This window comes from Pholis gunnellus (genome assembly GCF_910591455.1).
Source record: "Pholis gunnellus genome assembly, chromosome: 14".
Classification (NCBI taxonomy): domain Eukaryota; kingdom Metazoa; phylum Chordata; class Actinopteri; order Perciformes; family Pholidae; genus Pholis; species Pholis gunnellus.
In genome coordinates this window covers 16,901,267-16,923,073 of record NC_136541.1, presented here as the reverse complement: position 1 = coordinate 16,923,073, position 21,807 = coordinate 16,901,267, and the positions used below count along the sequence as shown (strand labels likewise).

General features: G+C 44.3%; 1 protein-coding gene across 6 annotated transcripts; it reads right to left on the bottom strand.

Annotated features, from left to right (window-relative positions):
• Positions 1-954: 954 nt before the first annotated feature.
• On the bottom strand, positions 955-21,807 carry LOC306706240 (5'-AMP-activated protein kinase subunit gamma-1-like). 6 transcript variants are annotated; one of them, XR_013767360.1, is made up of 16 exons: positions 21,619-21,807; positions 20,231-20,296; positions 18,103-18,325; positions 9,976-10,202; positions 7,620-7,671; positions 6,617-6,723; positions 5,829-5,910; positions 4,909-4,967; positions 4,770-4,815; positions 4,606-4,660; positions 4,346-4,472; positions 3,941-4,106; positions 3,810-3,847; positions 3,446-3,592; positions 3,165-3,350; positions 955-2,338 (listed from the first exon to the last, which is right to left on the bottom strand). XR_013767360.1 is itself a non-coding variant. In XM_079173233.1 (16 exons), exons 1-16 carry the CDS (start codon positions 21,697-21,699, stop codon positions 2,307-2,309), a joined length of 1,602 nt encoding a protein of 533 aa, XP_079029359.1. In that variant the 5' UTR covers positions 21,700-21,807; the 3' UTR covers positions 955-2,306. The 6 variants fall into 6 exon arrangements, 3 of the variants coding, with proteins under 3 accessions (XP_079029359.1, XP_079029358.1, XP_079029360.1); XM_079173233.1 differs by having other exon boundaries at positions 3,257-3,350; XR_013767359.1 differs by having other exon boundaries at positions 4,770-4,967.

Sequence of the window (21,807 nt, the reverse complement as noted above, 5' to 3'; positions counted from 1 at the left end):
GTTCTTTGCACTGACAGGGTCAGATGATTATCATAAGAAAAAAAGACATTATGGAAAGAACCCGTATACAGAGAAATAAAATGTTCTTCCTTACCGTTCGCTTGACCGAGTCTGTTTGTTATTGAGTCTGAATTCCCCGTTAAGAGGAGAAGTCTCGTTGCAACAGGGCCCACTCTTTACAGCACTCTTCTTCTGTGGGCCTCATAGGGGTCACATAGGGGTCACAGCACCCACAGGAGCATCGCGGCCCTGCAGCAGCACGGCTCAGTCCTCCTCTGCCTCCTCGTCCACTCTCTTCACCCATTTATACTCTGGCTCAAATAAATACCTCATCCACATTGCCAAAGTCATAAACTTATTGAAACATGACATTCAAAAATATTTCAGATAACACCAAGCTAAGCGCCCCGTCCTCCCAACACATCCAAACTCTGCACGCGCCGGCCAGCAATCGCGTTTCCACAAGTCGACTTCCGGTGGTACGTCGCTTAACGAGACTTCGCTTTGAGTAACTCTCAAGCTTGTAGTCAACGATGTGAACACGTGGGTACCCCACGTTTTATGTGAGAGATGTACAGTATGGACAAAGAACTTACATGGGATACTCTTTGGGTCCCCGGCGTTTAGAAACTTCGGGATGCTAATTTGCATAATTCGTATTGATTAGCATAATTACCCATAGGCCTATGGGCAATATTTCAGCAACTGTTTTGGACAATATTGGAGTAGTTTTGGGGCGGAATGCTTTCTGACATATTCAAAAATCTCCCAAAGATTCTCTCTATGGATTCCAGGAAGTATTGATGAATGTTGTAGCGCTGTGGGTGTATGACAGACAATAGTGGGAACCACTTGGCTCTTGTAGACAACTTTAGAAGTGTTTTTCCCTTCTTCCCCTTTTAAATGGTAAAAACGAAATGAAATTAAAACTTAAGAACACGGCTTTAAAGTACATTCAGTGTCCATTTATTTTTCTGCAGCCAGAAAAATAGAAAAAAGTAAAACAAAGGACATTCATACTGCTGAAGTGTAGTTGTCATGCTTGCACGTTTACAGTACATTTTGATCTGATACAAAGTCTCTCTGAACCGGACATATTGCCACAATATATTTACAAAAACATTAAAACTGCAGTCTCTTTCAACAAGTTGACACATTCATAAAAATAAAGCTTTGTGCGACACGTTTCCTGAAAAAAACGATCCTATTTACAGTCAAAGATGGAGATGAGTCCTGTCGAGCTACAGCAGAGAGAACAGTTGTTTTTGCTTGTTTGCGAGTATTAGATTATCTGAAGCGCCAAAACAATTGGAAAGTAAATGTAAAAAAAAAAAAAGTTCTTAAACCATCTGAAAAGACATTTCCCAGTCTTGTAATAACGTTACAAAACCACATCCTTAATTAGCAACGAGTATAAATGACTTCTGATGCAAAATGAGTGATAAGTACTCACTGACTGATCGGATCCTTTTCGGTGTACAGTTGTGTTTGTCTCCAACCACTGTGTGTATTTGTGCCAAAATTATTTTTATTTCATTTAGTATATTCTTTGAATTAGATCTTCTTCCAGACATTGACACTACTGACATGGTTTAAAATCAGAGAAAATACAACCAAATAAAGGAAAATAATGTTTGAATTAGTAGTATAATTGCACTCATTTGACAAAAAAAATCCAAGGACACACATTCTTGTCAGAGTTCAGTGGTGTAGGCAACAAAAGGCACAAATTAAGATTAAGCATCAAGCTTTCTTTTTTTAACAGCCACATTTCAGGGTAAGTTTTGTTTTTCTACCAAACATTAAGTTACATCTTTGACTGTTCACCTTCCTACACCAAAAACAGAAGTTTTCCCGGAGGTGATGACATTCAGTATCAACTACGAAATGCAACCAGAAATCAACTGATGACAGCAGCATGATCGTTACTACACAACCCAAAACACTGGAGCCCTAATTCATCAGGAGCAGTCTAGACTTCCCCACCTTTCACCAAGCAAGTGACCTTAATGCATCTCTACGTCTGTGTCCGAGTATAAATACAGTATACTGTGTGTGTGCGCGCATCTGATCAGTGTTCAAACAATCAAAAGAAAAAAGAAAACACTCAGAAAATCCATCCTCAGTGCAGGAACTCCACTTCATTCAGCTGTCTAGCTCTTTGGTTTCCAAGCCTCTACAGTGCAGCCGTTGCAGGGGCCTCTGGGATGTTCAGACCGGCTCCGCTCGGCCTCACGCGCCCTAACTCAACCGCCGAACTTATTTACTCCCACCACGACTCCACTCCAGCCGACGCTTCCTCCCCCTCACTCAGCCAGGGTCTCCTCCTTACAGGCATCTGCAGAGAAGAGGAGAAGTTAGGACAGGATTACTTTATTTTTCCCCCCATGCATTATCATCAATAATTGTGCATAATAACCACATTTTCACAAATTAACATTTCTATCAAATTGTCAAGACTCTTTTGCTCAACTCCCCACTTTAACGAGGACACACCAGCAGCCATGAAGCCAAAGGATTAGGAGTACGAATAATTCGGCCCACTTCTCTATACAACATAATACACATGTCCGTCTAAACTGGGCTTCCCGTTTTTCAACAACAAGGTTCATCCTTCCTTTTGAAGCCCTGAGCGACGGCCACAGTAGACTCTTACAGCTGATTGGTTAGTTTCACCAAATTGAGGCGGTGTCTTGCACAAACAAACATTTAAAGAAAGCCTGGGTTGAGAAACAGTAACTCGATCCTTTAAAGTGGAGCATTAACTGCTGTGTGTCATGTTTCCTACTGATCTGAACACACGGGAACCTCCACCACTGAACTTCACTAAACGTATGCAGGCATCTGTTATTTGCTTTCAAGCGCATCAATACAAAAACATGTTCACATCAAAGGAGAGCTTGCTACTTGCAAAATGCAATTACGTCTACTAAAAGCCAAACATAAGTGAGCAGGATTTAGAAGGTGTAAAGCATCGGCACGGGACAGCTTATGCCATTCAAGTCAGTGACGTCTCTTGTCCTGACCAGAGGATGGCAGCCTCGTTACCCTCGCCCAAAAATCCACACAGCCGTGCTGCATGCAGCAGCATCCAGCACGGCAACCAGGACGTCAAGGCACCGCACAGCCGGCTACAGGCGGCAACCAGGTGCGGTTTTTCCTACCTGGGCCACGGGTAGGGAGGGGTGGGGGGAGAGAGAGCTCAGGGTCCGGGGCAGAGGGGGAGTTGGAGGCTAGCAATGCTGAGCATCTATACCTGCGGGGCTGAGCACCAAGGCCTGGAGGATGTCGGACAGCGAGACGATGCCCTCGATACTTGAGTGATCGTCCACCACCACCAACCGATGCACCTGGCACAAAACGCACAAAGCACGGATACATTTTCACATCAGTCCTGAGGTTATGTCTCGTTAACGTACGTCGGTCCCGTTTTCAGAAATCTCACTTCGGCTTTGACGATTCTGTCCACGATGGTCTCCATCGTTTCCATTTTATGGCACTTCATGACTCCTTCGAAGTACTGAGAGCGGTGTTTCAGAGCCTGCGTCACCGTAATGTCCAGGTTGTTGTACGTCTTCTCAGCAGCCAAGTTCTGAACACACACACACACACACACACACACACACACACACACACACACACACACACACACACACACACACACACACACACACACACACACACACACACACACACACACACACACACACACACACACACACGTAGAAAGTGAATCACGGAGCAGTTTAGCCTCTGATACTTGGTATTTTCTTTCTTCAAAAACAGAAATTGTAGAAATGTCAACTTACAATCACATCAAACTTGGAGTAAATATCCACAACTTTGCCTGCGAGAGGACAGAAAGAACTCCAAAACGTGAGTAAGTTTAGCATTATTATTTTTATGATACTTTACCAACACTGGACATTTCTGATCTTACCCGACTCATCCACCACAGGCAGGGCGGACACTCTCCTCTCCACAAAAATGTTGAGTGCTTTGATGATGGGCGTGTTCGGGTGGATGAAAGCGATGTCGTGGTACGAACCAATGCCCAGCTCACCGAGAGTCTGCTTCATGAAAGCTGGCTTTGGCATTTCACACATCTGGAGTACACAAACGCACAATGAGGCAGGAACATGTCGAGTGGGATCACTCTCCAGCAGCTCTATTTAAGTGATGGCATATTCTACCAATGTCCACTAGAGGGCAGCAGGCAAATGGAAGTGTGGACGAGATGACAGAGTTCCCAGCACAAGTAATCCTAATTATCCATCCTATAGATTTAAATGCTATGCAAGCTAAACACTCATTCACGGACAGACAGGGTTTGTGTTGGACTCACAAAAAGCTGGAGGAACTTGAGGATCCTCTTGTGTGTGAGAATATAAAGTGCATTCCCCGTGACGGGGTCGATGACAGGCAGGCGGTGAATTTTGTTTTTGATGAGTGTGTACACGGCATCGAATAGGCTGCAGTACAACAAAACACAATGAGCAGTTACAAATCGCACAGTTCAAAAATAAATAATAAAAAAATCAGCCCAAATGGACACAAAAATATGCAACAAGAGAGAGATTCATAATTCACTGTCAGACTACGTACCTTGCGTCAGGCGATATGTTGACCAGAGGTTTGAATGTCGCTTGAAGGTAAACCTCTGTAGCAAGAGATTAAATATTTAAGTATTTTATATTCTGCTTGTAAAAACACAAATGCAAATCTTACATTATGCATGTTTCCAGAAACATGACGATCGTGATGCTAACCTCTCCACGTCTCAAGCTTATGCTCCTCTAATTCATATATTTGCACCTGAAAGACAAGAATTAGATGTCGGTAGAAGAAATAAAAATAAAACAAAAACAAGAGGAACCCCCATGCAAACATTATGTCAAGTAGACTTACCATTGGCGACTTGTAGTATCTGTGTAGTATGATGATGAAATCTGTGATTGTCAGCATTCCTGCAATGAAAACACACTGGATCTGTAAACAACATGCGGCGCCGTGTCTGCAGGCATTGTGCGATTGGGTAGAAGAGAGAGCGCTTACAAGGGCGGGGTCCAAACAACACATCACTCCCCCCCCACTCCCCCCTTATCCTCACGCTGACCTGGCATTTATTATTCATCACAGGCTGACTTGCAATAAACTCTCCACAGGATACAAATACAGCACAACAACGCCGACCGAGCGCGGGTTTGGCTTTTATTATTCTATTACTAATAGAAAGATGTTTCTGTTAGCCTGCTGTGATTTGGGTTTTTCTGGGGGGGGTGAATATTATTTCCAACTTCTCAGAGCACTTATCAATACAGAGGAGTCACTGCTGTGTTTAATGGTTTATGGCAGCTCTAATGACTTCTGCTCAATATAAAGAATCGCACTCCACAAGACATGACCAGCAGCCTTAATACACAGCCTGTCTGCTCGGTTCATTTAGTAACGGAGCACCAGCACAGCAAGAGCAATCACAAAATTTAAAAAAAAGGAGCAATTCAGCCTTTTTTCTACAACTTAGCTGTGGACTAAACATATGTAGAGTCTTAAAAAGGTGCTGAGTCAAAGCTACAGAGTAAGTAAGAAGAATAAAAGGCATCTAAACATTTTTTCTTGCAAATTTCACACTTAGTTGCCAAGCTCCGTCTTTTCTTTGGAGACGGTATTTAAACTGAAAGCTTTGCAAAAACATCCGCAACGTGTAAAGTCTTTGGACGCCTTATTTATGATTTAACAACTCTTTCAAATTCAAACTCAATGTTAAACGTGCCTAACGGAGACCTGAGCAGCAAAACTAATTTTGTGACGGGTTTTGGGGTTCTTACCCACAAAGCTTTGCTTCTCTGTGTCCCATAGCGGAGCAGCTCGCACGCCGTTGGCTACCAAGGCAAAGAACGCTTTCTTCACCTGTCAAGCAACAGTTGAAAAGAAAAACCCAATTAGCGTATACACAATGCTTCACAACAATATGTGATGACTTCATCGATTGATTAGTTGATGGACGGAAAATTTATCAGCAGCAATTCTGATAATCGAAGTTGTTAAATCAAGCAAAAGGGCAAATATTCACCGGTCCAAGCTTCTTAAATTTGAAGATTTACCACTTTGTGTTTTATATGAAATTAAAGTCAACTGATCACCTTGGACTCTACGAACCTTCTATGAAATCTTTACCATGTTCTTGACATCTTGAATGTAAAAAAAATAATCTTTGCCTTCATCATCATCATCATCTGATCATTTCTTTTTGTTTCCGTCACATTCTCACAGGTAGAAGAGAGACTTGTGATGTGTTTTGTGAAGTACTGTACGTTCTAAACTCCTGATGGCTTCGTGTTGGTTTTCGTATTTTCCTTTTCTTTTAGATACGGACCCTCAAGTCTGAGCTTCGGTGGATTTAGTGGTTGAAGATCTACACATCAAAGAGGCCAGGCCTCCACGGGATTACTGTTTAACCGCTTTATGACAATTGCATCAACCATCTCATAGAAACCGCTCTGAGGCAAATAGTCCAGGACATTTTACTGAACATTAACTTTAGCCCAACGTCTTTTTTCGGTCATCAAAGGTTTGTCTGCAGACAACGTGAACTTCATTTTGTCGCAGTACTGACTTGGAGTGCCGTGTCGAACACAACCAGCTTGGAGCTTGTGGGGACGATGTCATAGCACTTGTGGGATTTCATGAAGCGCATGTAAATATCACTCTCAGGTTCAGCAGCTGGAAGGACAAAAAGCAGGAAAATACTTTGAGGAAGGCTAAATCTCACAGGGAATATAGAGAGCCTGAGAACAAAACACACTCAGAGCATAAACAACCATTAGGGGTCTGGACCACTTAAAGCCACTTTACTGCTCCCTCTTACTGACAATTTAGATCTGCTTTAAGCACCAACAAGACCAGAAACAGTGGAAAAACACAGACCGCGCTACTTGGGAACTTCGGTCCTTCACTGATGATGCGGTTTGAGATTACAGATGTGGCTAAACACTGAGTTCTCTATTAGTTTACTGAGAAATTGGAATAAATATTGAACTGTGTACCACCAAGTAAAACTAAAATATTTTGTTCCAGTGGATAATGATAGAAAAAAAAAAACATTGCTGGTCTGACAAATAACCATTTTGTAGGCACATCTCTGACGTGTTTGTTACTTTTCGGATATTTTACAGATTGAATGATTACTCAATTAAAAACATTTTTAAATAGTTTCAACCTCACGTGCTGCAATAACTTGTATTCACCTTGTTAAAATGCAGAGCCCTATTGAATATCTATTTTAAAAGCATGGCAGTCTCTCCAGTACTCCACAGGTATGTGTCCATCTATCAAGATCTCATCAAGAAATACATTTATTTGAATAAACAGATGCGTTATGACAACAACGCACTAAAGTCAGTCGCCTGTAGAGGAAATCCCTCCAATTTGTGACACAATTCACGGCAGCTGAATCAATGGGTCTGCATGCATACAGCTCAGATATCTGACTTATCCTTTCTCTAAGAAACAGCTGGAATACCTGAGACATCCTGATGTGACGGACTCGCCTTCCATCGCTAGCTGCGTTAAAAGGTAGTAAAAAGGAGCGCACCGGGTCTTCGCAGCGGGACACTTACCATCATCGTCTAGTTCAAGTTTCTCCAGCATGCCTTCGAATAAACCGTAGACCTGTGAGAGGAAAGGAGCAGAAGTGTGCAGTGAAGATCGCAACGAGTCCTCACAACAACAACAACACAACTTTGCTGTAGATTTGGGAGTGAGCGGCGGGGTGAAGCGACTTTTTCCCCAGCGGCCCCAGCAGACTGTGATCACACCGAGTGCGTAGAAACACCAAAACCACCACACACGCACGCACACGCGCGCGCAAAAAAACAACCGTCGTGCGCCACCGGCGTTTCACAGATTACATAAAGCTCCTCCAAGTCCGCTAAATATAAACAGCTTACGTGACATAAACATTGTGCTGTAGAGCTGCAACTTTAATGGCACGTTAGCATCATTATTATTAGACTACATACACCCCTTAAAACTCAGAGTGGAACAGTCCTGATCTATTTGCTGCAGTAGGGGTGGGGGGGGGAGAAACCAATGTCTACGCGCTGACCAAACAGCCGCGTACACACAGGCGCGCGAGAATGAATCCCACCGTAATGAATCAGTTGAATTCTTTGTTAGTTTGAATCTACCAAACACTCGCCGGAGGAAAAGTCTTTCCCAGACAGCGTGGAGGAGAAAAAAAACAAAAAAATGCAGGAAGCTCCACGCGCTGTGGACACACCCCTCTATGCAGGGCAACCTGGGTGCTTCACCATATTAGGAAATCCCTTACGTTGCTTAGCAGCAAGAAGCTGGGGATGCCTCGTCATATCTTCAGAGCTAATGTCTTCTGACAACACGAGCAACGTAGCCGAGTTCCGCAAAAAAAAAAAAAACTCTTGAGAAAATGGCATGCAAAGTGTGCTATTTGCATCTTGCGTGCAAACACAGGCGAGCATTAAAATGTGCTGTGTCATGCTGAGAGATTTGCATGGCCTATGAAAAGTGTGCGAGTTGCAATACGCCTGATTTCCCCTGGTCCCTAATTTGCAAGCATATTCACAACAGGCCACTGCAGCAGTGGGAGACAGCCTGCATACCTGCTCCGGGATGCGAGACAGTCCCCTGTGTCGCCCCTGCAATGGTGACACAGCGCTTCTCTCGCCAAAAACACACTCCTGCACTTTCATAAATCTGTGCCCTGCTGCATCACAGCGTGCACTTGGTCTGCTTTGTTCTTACAGCGAACTCCAGGGAAGCAGACATGCACACATCCATTAAATTAATTGCTTTTGTGCTTGGATTTAGCAAAAGGACAATTATTTGGTCAGCCTCCCCTTATGAATGACGGAGAGGGGAGGGCGGGGTCACAGAGAGGACGACAGGCACCGGCTCATCGCTCCCCAACCACAATCATGAGTGCTTGGATATTAATACCGACAGTATACCACGTTGGTGATGAAATATTGATTTAGCCCTCTCTAGCTAGAATGCACAATCACTCACGGCTGACAGGTGGAGACAGACCTTCGGATAAATATTCATTAAATGGGCACACTAGCTGTGGGAAATCTGGTTTCACATCCCGACTCAAACTGTGGCGAATCCTAAATAAAACCCTTGTGACAAAACACTGAGCCACCCCTCAGCAGCCAGTCGATTGTGCGCCTGCTTAGTCCGCCATCTAAGATATTGCTTCAATGCAGAGTTAATATTAATATTGTCTGAGCAAATAGTGCAAACACGGGCCTGCTGACACACAGCATGCTCCAGTGTCAGAGCTCGAATTAAAGAGATTGGCATCATCCATACTTTCTGTTCACCACTCCCCCAAGTAAACCCTTATGACACTGAGTAACGCAGCGCATGACTCATGGACTGACTGTTATGTTGTTGCCACAAAGGAAAACAAATCTTAATTAGTTCTAACATCTTGTGATCTGAGTCGTTTTCATCGGTACTTTCATAAAATATGACTTTGATTAAGTAATACTTAAGTAGTGCAAAGAAAACAGCATTTGACCTGCATATTTTAAGCATATTTTGCTTATTTTTGAGTAAAAGCAATTCATATTTCACCTATTTTAAGAATTTACATGGGTATGCTGCTCCAAAGCCCCAGGAGAGTTCAGTCAGTACTTAACTCAAGCCACCCTCTTCTAAAGCCAGAGGGTGACCTTAAAACTAGTTGTGTACCTGTGATGTGAACTCTCTCTGCTCCATAAACAACTCCACACACCAAATATACGTTTACGTTCTAACATTGCTGACTGGTAAAAGAAGTCACTACTAAATCTAGTTGACTGAGTCATAGCCACAATGATTTATTGATTGGCGTTCACAAGCAGTGACCGAACTGACCCGAGGCAAACAAATAACCAGATTTTATTTTTTTTCTTTAAATGGCAAATTAGACATTTTTGCAGTGTGACTCACTTGTTGCGAGGTAGAGTAGGATGGCACAGGGCTCGAGGAAGAGATCGGGGGTTTAGCAGAGGGAAGGCTGAGGCGCTGTCCTGTGTCCGGAGGCGTGGAGATGGAGCGGGATCGGGCGCTCGCCTCTAGGCGTTCAGGGCTGGGCCCGCTCGGCTGGGCCTCCTGGGTGAACACAGGCTGGCTGTAAGCCTGGGTTGGGGTGGTGGGTGGTGTGGAGAGTCCAGAGGCTGCAGAGAGATCAATAGATACCAAAACTTATCACTTGTTCCTCTCAATGTCCGTCCAAACTTTGTTTTCAGTGACACTGAAACGCCACGCGGATTGACGTCGCCAATAGGCCTTGTTGGCAAGGCTGAGTGCTACAATCATGACTGCTGCAGATACCATCAACGCTGTCACATGCTATAACGGACAAGGAATGCATATCTGATCCATCAGGGACTGAGAGAGTCCTGGGTACCAGGAAACAACAGAAATGCCAGAGATAAAGTCTCAGCCCAGTCGATGACATGTGGATCAACCACCATTAGAAAGACAGCTACCAAACTATGTCAACTTAAACAACAAGTAGCAGCACGTGTTCGCTTTAATAAGCGCCTTCAACAAACATTGTTACCGTCACAATTTACCGAGTTTGTTGTTTTATCCACACATTGTGAATGAAAATATTATCCAGTACATAAATTATACATCTTAAGAAGTTTATGAAGAACACATTATGCATCACGTAGATGTCAGTTACTAATTATGTCATATTCTATCAACACATCTACAAACCTTTGTGAATCACAAGCTCATTTCAAAAAAGGCTTTGACATTCTAGAGGTCCCTAAAAAGCCTCGTCAACCCACACAGGTGTTTTCACTTCTGTGGCCTGATTACACCTGAGCAGAGGACTAATTAGCCAGAAGTGAAAACACCTGTGTGGGTGTGCAGAGCCTTTTTATCCTTGTTAATCCATTCACTTGCATTGTCTCTTGCTTCTTTTTTTGTTGTTTATATGTTTGTATTCATCCGCACTCTTTAGCTGTGGGAGAGGTGGCTTGGATCCTGTGTGGGATGAGAGCTCGTCCCCGTGGGTTGGACCTCATTAAAATTTTAGTGTGACAAATAGGCTGCGTGTCTTTACGTTCCAATGAGAACGGTAAAGGAATTGAAAGAGCCTCAAGAGAAATAATAAACAAAATGAAATATGACATGAAGACGCAGTAGCATAATTAATTATCAAAACGTTAATTCAAAAAAGCTATTCCCCTTTTAAACACTTTAAAATATTGGAATAAATCTAGGAGTTTTTCAAAAATACATTAATGAAGTAAATTAAAATATTCAACCACTGACTCAAGGCTACAACTATCCTACATACACATACATAACATATTCCTCAGTAACGCTGCTGTGAATTGACAGCTGTCTACATCTGCATCACTCTGTATTAACGAAAAATCCCTTGATGGCACTCCAAAGCTCATCTCATCTCAATGAATGCTCTAGAAAGTGACCAATAATGTATCAGTATTGGAAAAATAATCACAATGAAACATGCAGGAAGCCTTTTTCCTGTTCCTGGCGTCTCTCCACAATAACCAAGCCGATTACAACATAAGCAGCCGCATTAAACTGCAGTCTATACCCGTCACGCTGCTCGACCTGCCACGGTGTCGGCTTGCAGGTGTCACTTGACAGCCCTCACATGCTCCTTCACTTCAGGCATCGCCGTCTTTACGCAGGGTGACATGCGACACTCACGCCGCCCCGCCTCCACCGCGCCGACATATTTCTAAAAGGCCGGACAATGAGTGACATGGGTGATGAGGACCAAATGGTTCACATTACAAGGCCTCTACCACAAGACTTCCAGTTGACTTTCTGTCACGCTTACATATCCAACACTGGTGTTCGGACTCAACCGACGGCATGAAAATACAAGAATCAATGAAACAAACTGAGATTGTTATTAAAGTAATTTAAACATACGACTGAGAAATGAAGTATTTAACTCAAAGGTTAAAAAGTTGTGTGTACTTCTAAATGAACCAGGACAGAAGTGTCCATATTGTGACCGGTATGACACACTGTTTTTAGATCGTTTCTTGTGACTCTTTCTTGCCTTCGAAATATAATCTTCTAACAGACAATTACACAAAGTTGGGAGATACTTTTCATAAATGAAGCCCTGTGTGTCGAGTGAACATATTTCTTTGGTCCGTCCAAGTGCACTCCGCACTATCTCTTGACATTTAGTTGGCGAGCACCAGCCCTCTGCGCCTTGACCTGCTTCCGCAGTGTTGCCTTCTTATTTTAGCCGCGCTGTTGTGGCACATTCCACAGGAGGAGATAACAGCGGGGCTGGGAGCCTCGGCCTGGCTAATAGGGGGCAGCTAAACACCACACAGGACACAGGAAAGCCCCTGCTGTAAGTCGTCCAGTCCATCTAACTTTACAAACATACAAAAACACACTTACGCAGTATATATATATATATATATATATATATATATATATATATATATTATATAATATCATAGAAGAACATACCAAACACTGCAAAGCTCTGTCTACACAGGAAGACAAAAGCAGCATTGACTTGCAAGGTTAATCTCTCCATACCTTGAAAATCAGTAAGAGTAATGAGTCAAATGTTCACTTTCCATATCACTTTATTGTGCAACTATTTGAATCAGAGATGAAACGATTGGCCAAATCAATAAGTCAACTCAGACAAAATGAATCTGTAGCTACTTTGTTAATTGATTAAATGCTCTACATATACATATGTTGCACTAGAGCACCATATGTATCCAACCATCTAACACCAAAACAAATGGGCACGTCGGCCACACCTCCTTCCTCCCTTTGTGTTTCTTCCTAAATCCATGTAACGTAATTATTAGCTTGATAGCCGTCCTGCTAATGCTAGCTAGCTAAACTCATCTATTCTTCTGTGGAGGAAAATCTGAAATGTCGCCTTCAGCTGAACGCTTTAAACTGCACTCTGCCAGCTCGCTTCTACAACGCCAAAAGGTTTTACATTCTAGAGGCCTTACACAGCCACGGTCGAGGTGGTCAAACTCGTTTTCGCCTGAATAGACCTGAGCCAGAAGTGAAAACACCTGTGTGTGTGTGTGTGTGTGTGTGTGTGCAGAGCCTTTCATTCAAATATCCTTGAGGTAGCGTAACATTTGATGGTTTCAATTGAATGTTTGGGATGGCTTTGATTACAGTGCATTTCTTTTGAAAATCGTATATATTCTGGAACGTCGCCTTCAGCGGAACGCTTTGAACTGCACTCTGCCATCTCACTTTTACAACGCTGTGCGAGAGGTCACTCTCTTGGTCTCTTCATAAACACGGCGAGGGCCAACAGTTGCAAAGGGAAGGACTCGCATGCACTAAGCTTCACTTCATAGTTGTTTGCAGTATATAGCTCCTTTAAATGTTCGTATATTTTTCAAGCAAAATGGCAAACATTTCCTTTCTCCGGCTTCTCAATTGTGTAGATTTTTGTGTAATGTGATAGCTAACTGAATATTTTGGGGGTTTTTGCACGAGATGCAGTGACTGGGAGGTGCAGAGGCTGCTCGGAGGGCGGCAGATTAGCACATGCTACTCACGACCGGTTGTTAGATTGCAATTTACTATGGGTGTTAACATAACACCCATAAAAGCAGATCCTCACCCCCCGGGGTGTTTTCAGTCAAGTGGTTCTACGGTAACTCCGGGAGCAACGTGATCCTCATTGGTAGACGTCAGAGCGGCAGCGAGGGCTGCTACAGGCCCCGATGGACGCGGTGCTACAGCCCCCTCCGGCCAGCCGTGTAACGCAATGAATCACCACTGTGAATGGCTATGTTTGTGATGGCGCACTGGTTTAGAACTGGTGTGTGGATTGTGAAGCAATAGGCGATAGGAAAGTCAATAAGGGTTCAAAACTAATTTGCTCCGTACACCAAGATACAGATTCTCTGCTACAAAGGACGTGGCAGTTCAGCCCCTCGATAATGGCCGGCTCACTACCACATAGGTGTGCAAACTTGCATCATCAACACATTTAAAATGAGCAGTCACAATTTCGAACTGACGTACAAAATGTCGCTGAGAAGCAAATAGACTACTGAAATTTCTCATGGAGATGTCAGCAGCGAAGCGGTTCCACGGTGTAGAGGGGCCGGATCAAAAGGACTTATGGTTTAGGCCGAGGTGTCACCGCGTTGTATACTGCCTTCACGACGAACTCTACATCTTACGCAGCAGCCACATTTGGACGTACATCATTATAACGGGCTCCTCTCATCCACTCCGCCGACGTCAGACCGGCTGTAAATCAGGAGCTGTAACGTCCGTGACGAAGGGCCACTTGAACGCCTCACAGCGTCCCCCAGTGCTTCACACATCGAGCATTAGGAGCTAACACTTTACGATAGCTGCCTTAAGTCAGCATGGAGCGCTGTGCTTTTCGTTTGGCCTCCATCTTCTGTCCCTGTTCATGTTGGCCTGCTATTCTCATGAGAACCTGAGGGAATATTGCAAACAGGGAAAGAGTCCCCACACATTGGGAAAAAGCCCCGAAAACTCAACTTGGCACCTTCTGACTATCCCTACATCAGCTTAAATACTTTCTGTCGATTTAAATAAAGTTTTTTTTTTTTTTAAACGGAGCAGCTATTCTGAAGAGACACCCTTAGGATATGGGACAGAAATAATTAACTGACACTGTATCAGATAGGAGTGGCTATAAATTACTTTACCATGATGACCACAAAACACATTTCACTTATTTGTGTACCTGCTTTAAACGTAAACATTATAAGGAGAACATACAGAACCACGCAGTATGTGCAGCATTTAGCAAACCTCTAGCCTCAGGTCGTAGCGTCACCACTTTGGTGTCCTGCCACTTTGTGCGGACGTCCTGCATGCGTTTGTGAAACCAGAGACCATGTAATCAGCACTGAAACTATATGGAGAACCTAAGGCCATAGTGATGAGCATTATATATAAATATCTGAATCTGCAGGATAAAAGGAGCGTGTGAAGAGCACAGCACGTTACCAGACAGACATGACGACTCGGACTGATGCCGCCCTCCTATCCCATCTTGCTCCTTCCGTTTCTTGCTCCTCCTCAGGCTGCCAAACCTCTTCATGAAGCGCGGTGGGTTGTGGGTTCAAGACTAAATTTGACCATGACCATCCGCATCGCGATATGATGAAGCAAGTTGTACAGAAATTATAATTGAAAAGTGCGTCCAACTGACGTCCACAGATCCAGAGGACGATTTGTCTTTTGAAGCAGTCTTTGTCTTTAGAAGATAGAGACGGTCCCTCCTATTAAAAAAAAGGAGGAGACCGGTCACCTTCAAATCGACGGATGAATGTATGAAATTGTCCTCAGGATTCTTCTGCAGGAGAATGAACTGATGTGGGCATTAAGTACAGCATTCCACTTTTACTTGGATCAGAAAACGACGACCGCGGCAAGAAAAAAAAATCCACGGAGCCCAGTGCCAGCAGGGAGCAGTGCACTCGGTTTCAGCTCATACGCTTCATGAAAAAGGAAAGAAAATAAGCTTCAGCTGAGAAACGTGGCTCCCGCAAGTGATGCAAAGAGCAACTGGGACCGGAGCGCCTTTACCCCCCACCCTCTCAGCCGAGTCAGTGCTGTGAACTGTCAGGTGCAGCTGTGGGTGGCGTCTCTTTAATATAGCACCGCATGCCAGCAGCCTGTAAAAGGACGACCAGTCTACAAAGGATGCACCAGCGATTGGCTCAGGCTGCACGTCCCCCCCTTCCAATGCCCTCCCTCTCCCGACAGAGGAAAGTAAGCACGGGCACATCTGTCTCACTCTGTCTTCACACAATACAGCCAGGATCAGTGATCAGTCTCAGCATTTCCTCAGATTAACAACTACAAAAGAAGACGTAGAGGCTGTGGTTTTGAGCGGGGTGTCCTGCAGCTCTGTCACTTGTACATTCGGTTGTCTGTTAATTTTAGGGGCCTGACCTTTAAGACTGCTGAGGCCGGTCCGCTGCAGATGACAGCAGGGGGACCCTCCCATGTTCTGTCAGCTGATCAGAAAGCCTCCATTCAGAGCCTCCCCTACCCGTAACAGATGGCCCACTCAGTATCTGCTGCTCACATTAGCTCCAGTGTGTCCAGTACAGATCTCAATTAACATGTCGTGCAAGTGTTCCAATCAGTGGGTCAACGGCTAATATGAGTGAGGGGTTGAAATATCAATGATGAAATCAAAACACCACTTCAGATTCAGTTTGTATTGACGGTGGCCAAGTTCCAGATCCGTGAGGATTTTAAATACCGTCCACAGTGTATTTTGTTAAGCTTTAGCTTCCACACACATAATAAAATCATTCTGCCCTTGTAAGGGTCTGCACTTTCTGAATTTTGGAAAGTCAAAACTGCCCGGTTCCTTTATTTACTGACAACATACAGCACACAGTGGCAACAGAGAGAGAGAGGGGGGGGGGGGTCTGCATGGTTGTATGAGGAGCTGCTAAGAGTCCGGTCACTTCCAGATAAGGGTATGAAAACACCAGCGTTGCCTTCAGTGGTGAGAGACTGACAATGTCCAGGCTGATGGGAAGACACATATTTAGACTAGATGGGAATGTAAAGACATTCTGATCATATTTGTGGCAAATATGGTTATAAATGCACCTGAGAAAACAGGAAACTAATGCCTATTATGCAACGTATACAAAATCAGATGTTCAGGAACACATAAAGTCTGAAAAAATACCTCAAAATGGTACAAAAAAAACCCCCAATATTGATAATAATAATGAAGTATAAAACTGGTTGCTTGATCAACACTAGTTTAAGGACTACATCCAGACTAGACTATGCCTTCAGCACCTCCTTGTGGCGAAAGTAGGGTGTCTACAAAAACATCCCCACTACTAAAACTGGGAAAAGCTGCTGGCCCGCTCAGTCGCTGTATGACATTCATTGACATGCATACTTTTGCTGCTATTATCATTTAAACCCACATCATTAGTCAGGAACGTCTCGGACCACATCACACTCTTAAAAGCTGGCACGAGAGGGCTGGAGCTGGAGCGGTGTGCTTTTGCAGTGTTTGAGTTTGGTTCCCATCAATAACAACATCCAGAGGAAACGGAGCACGCCGACTCTTGAGGTCTGGCCCCAGCAGAGCTATTCCACCAGCCGCTGCCAAACTGAGCCTGCACGAGGAAACCGAAGAATGCGTGCGAGCCAAAAACATATGACTCATCGTTTTGCAGTTGGATGGTAGCTTCCAGCAGGGCTGTCTCCATGCGAAACAGGCTGGGTCTCTGTTATGTAATCGGCCACAGAACTACACGGAGACATGAGAGCTGAAAATCTGCCCGTTGGGGTCTGTTCTTCATCAAACCAGGCCTTGTTCTGCCCTAGCCGGTCTCATTCCCACCTCTTAGCGCATACCAGTATTACCATTATGTCATTTATGAGTTTTAATTTGGGGAATGCAGAATGGGCTGGGCTCCCACCTGCAGGATGCCAAACCTTAATCTAATAAACTGGCTTTGAAATGCACAGCTCAATGCTAGGTATTGGGAGCTAAAAAGAGAGACTCCTCTTTGATTCTGATGAGAAACAAAGACGACAATGTATCCTCTCCTCCAGCGATGGCCCATCTGTCTGATGAGGCTCGTGACCATGTTGGCCTGTTGGGGGATGGCAAAACAAAGCAGTGGATTTTTCTATTTTTTTAAACCATGAGGAAATCTAGGCTTCAACTTCCTTATTGGCACAGCAGTGTTCAATGCGTGCAGCTGTCAGTTCAGCCGCAAGCTGCAAACTACCTGAACTCATGAACTCCATCGGATAGACGCTGGTTCCTGTGTGCGGCTTTACCTCGTACAACAGGAAACCCAAATGATCTTCGAGATAACTGAGTTTCATCTTTTGTGTCTTACTTCCTTATAACCCCCCCCCCCCCCTTCCTCTTAGACCGGCTCTTGCACAAGTTAATAGTATTAATCTGCGTTATTGAATACTATCTATCAAACTGCAGTTGTAGTCAATCCACCAATAGACGTTACGGCAGTCAGGGTGTTCGTCACGAGTGGGCAGTCTGTGCAATGTTTTGTTTTTTGGACTCACCCCTCCTGGTCCTGGAGAAGATGCCGCTGAAGCTGATTCGGCGGGGGGACTTGGGTGGGGAGTCCTGATAGGAGGCATAGGGGAAGATGGTTTTCGGGGAGCCCGAGCCGGCCCTCACTTGCACTGGAGCGGACTGCGAATATGGGGGCAACGGGGCGCCGGCTGATGGGCTCCTCGCGGACACCCCTTTGGTGGGGCTCGCCGAACGGATGCGGCGCTCTACCTGAAAGGCAATAAAAAAAGAGAGGGACGGTTTGATTTTCCTGCACTTTTAAAAAAGGTGTGACTTTATGCTCAGAGTGTTATGTGAGACGGTGAGAGGCCGCTGAGCTTATCTGTGAAAAACTGACAGACGCATAACAACACGGAGAGATTTATTGCGAAATGACGGCCACTGGTTGCACTTGCTTTTTGCGTGAGCTTCCCATTATTGGTTACTTCTTCTTTCCCCCCCCCCCCCCCCCCCCCACACACACACACACACACACACACACACAACACTGTTTTGTTTAGTCAGCCACGTTGTAACACTCAATGGTAGGCTACATCGTAAAAAGCAGTATGAGAATGTGAGTAGCGCGTGCATTGTGCAATAAGAGAAATGTTCTTTCATGATCCATAAGTTACTGCGATACCAACCATTAGGATTCCTTGCTTTCTTAAACAGAGCGCTCTATGACTCAGCATTTTTCATTATATCTCATTTTGTCTGCACATAAAGCTGTAAAATATTTTATTAGAGCTGCGCAGGAAAATATATCCACAATTTTAACCATTAAGCATGTTTTTTATAAACATTGTACAAATCCAATGGTTCTCCATCTCCCTCTAAGACTTAACATAACGCTGCATAGCACCATGTTTAAAGGCCTCGCCCTCGATACGACACCATCAGGTCCACTGTCAAACAACAGTGAGCCTATTTTTCACTGTGACTTTCTGTGTTTACGGGTCCGTCTTCGCAAGGTTACCGTCATGTAAACAGGCAAGAGACATTCTTCTCTTTCTCGCTGTGCAGATACCAAAAACCAAACAGAGGAGAGACGGCAGCCAATCTCTCAGAGAGCGCCTCCTCCCATCGCTCTGGACGTGCCAACAACCAGTCGTTTAACCATTTGTGGTCTGTGACACAGTGAGGCGTTAGAACACGCAGAGATCTCCCGTTCGGGGGGGGGGGGGGGGGGTATTTACAGAAAACAATCGAATGAAACAAGGAGTGTTTTGGTCACAATGTTGGAAGATAAAAAAATAAAAAAAAGACGACGTAACATATCCGGGCTCAACAAACCAGATGCGAGATGATATGAATGCACTGATAATGAAATCAAAACGGGGAAGAACTGTTTGGTTTGGTCTCCTTCACGAAGGTTCAGAGCGGTGTTTGCTTAGAGAGGCTTAACCCAACTCCATGTGCACATTTCTGTTTAAACCAATCCTGTAACAAGTCTGAGGGAGGGAAAGCACACACCCATCATTTGTGTTTGCCAACAACTCCAACTCTGACATTGTGCAAGAGCTTGTTAAGTCAAGTGAACAGCTATGAGGGTTGGTTTTTTTTCTGGATATAACTTACCGGTTTAAAAAACACAAGAGAATGCAGGTTCTGATCAGAATTAGCCTACACACGAGTGAAATAGTCTGGCGGATATGAGGCAATGATCACAGAATGACTCCTATTCAAATCAAATCAGAGCAGACAGTAGGAAGAGACTGCTTTCTGTTAGAAAAATCTATATTGTTTGTGTGTGTGTGTGTGTGTGTGTGTGTGTGTGTGTGTGTGTGTGTGTGTGTGTGTGTGTGTGTGTGTGTGTGTGTGTGTGTGTGTGTGTGTGTGTGTGTGTGTGTGTGTGTGTGTGTGTGAGAGAGAGAGATCCGGCTGTGCCTGGACACAGTGGGCGTGATGCTACTGTAAGCCAGTGAGGGTTGGCAGAATAGGAGAGATGGCCTTGAGTAATATTTTGCTCTCCCAAAATCCACGTCCAAACGTATTCAAAGCCAAACAAACAAGAGCCTAAAAGACGAGATAAATGTACTGGGGGGGGGGGGGGGGGTGTAAAGCAAGTATGAGAATACAAACAAGTGGCAAGTAAATGAAAACAACAACACAACAGGAAGATAATATCTGTACCGTCTGTGCGCCACTTTTGGTTGAGCCACTCGTCTCCACTTGTGGGGAAGCAAACGCACCAAAGTCCTGCAGATAGAAGAGTTTATAAGAATCAAGGATATAAGATAACTTTCAGGAAAACAAAAAGTGTCAAGTCATAACAGGCAACATGAACGCCTGCTCAGCCATCACGTGCTGCTTTAGCCGGTCCTGCAAAATGGATAATTGACGTTCCTCATCAATGTGAGCGAACGTGAAGATGACACGCCACTCGAAAAATAAGAAAGACATGCTTTGACAATGCGGAAACCTTTGCGAGCAAACAGAACACCCAACCTTCCCCATACCAAGGGCTGAGTTTTACATTCCACACTAGAGCACTTCAGTTTGATTATACAATTAGGTGAACACACAAACCAGTTCTGATTCATACTACGCATCCGTGTGTGCGTTTCCACCAGGTCGAGGTTGGGGAATTTCATGTGGTGGAAGGAAAAGCTCCGACATCCAGCACAAAACTGTGTTGCATTCATAAGCCTACTTCCTATTGGGGAAGTGATTTGCCGCATATATACAGCTGCACATGAACGCATCATAACAATTAAAAAAAACAAAAAACTTTAAATTGGGACAGCATGCAGTGGATCTGATGGATGCCGTCCAAAAAGCGCATGCCCGTGATCTACAGTAACATGGCTGTTATCCACGCCACAAGACAAAACAAATATGTTGTCACCAAAGTGTGCTCGCGAGATGTTTTGTCCTTGAGAAACAGAAGGTTCGATAGAGCTTTACGGTCTGCAGTAATATCATTCCCTTCATAGGTCTTTGTAGGCTTGTGAAGCAAAGAAAAACAACAACAACAAATCAGACATGAACTGCCCACAGTGGTGAATAGAGGCCACTGTGAACCAGGCCTGGCTACTGAAGTAAACACCACTCGCTGGTTTGGAGCCTGATGGTTCCTCTAATGTTTCCCTTGCTTGTTATTACTTGTGTTTTCCTCGTAGTACTTGAATGCACATAGAGAAAACTCTCTGATTGTTAAAACAATAAATGAATCGTCAGTCGCAGCCTTGTGATGTCGTTAGTGGTTAAAGCCAGGGGGAGTTGGCTATCATGACAACACATTAAAGAGTTATGAACATACCGTTGAAAATGTTTTAAGGAAGAAAAATGTCGCAAAATATATTTCCAGACAACGTTTCTATCGACGTGGTGTTAGAAGATGTTAATGCTGAGTCAGTTCTGTGACTGAGGCGTCGTGACACACATACAGCTGTCAATCATGCGCGCGCTTCTACGTCGCGTGCAAGTGCAAGCGGAGATGCAACAGAAAACGGCTAATAACGGTTAAAAGTCAAACAAGTTCAACAACAAGACAATTAGTTGATACTTCACCGACTCACTGGCATGTTAATCCGCAGACTCCGTCTCCTCTTTGGCTTCTTTGAGCTGTCCTTGCTGGACTCCATCACCGTGCTTCCCATTTCTTCTTCAAAGGAGCGAAAACCTCCAAAATAAAGCGTGCTAACTAACTGCTGTGTCGCGACTGCTGACCATCAACGGCCGCCTCCACCTTTTGCTTTAGCTGCCCC

Excerpts from the sequence above, each read along its gene's own strand:
- LOC306706240 (XM_079173232.1), bottom strand. The coding sequence starts at position 21,699 with ATGGGAAGCACGGTGATGGAGTCCAGCAAGGACAGCTCAAAGAAGCCA. Across the intron at positions 6,724-7,619 it reads ACTTGAACTAGACGATGATG|CTGCTGAACCTGAGAGTGAT; the intron begins GTAAGTGTCCCG and ends TTGTCCTTCCAG. Across the intron at positions 3,351-3,445 it reads ACAGAATCGTCAAAGCCGAA|GTGCATCGGTTGGTGGTGGT; the intron begins GTGAGATTTCTG and ends GTTTTGTGCCAG.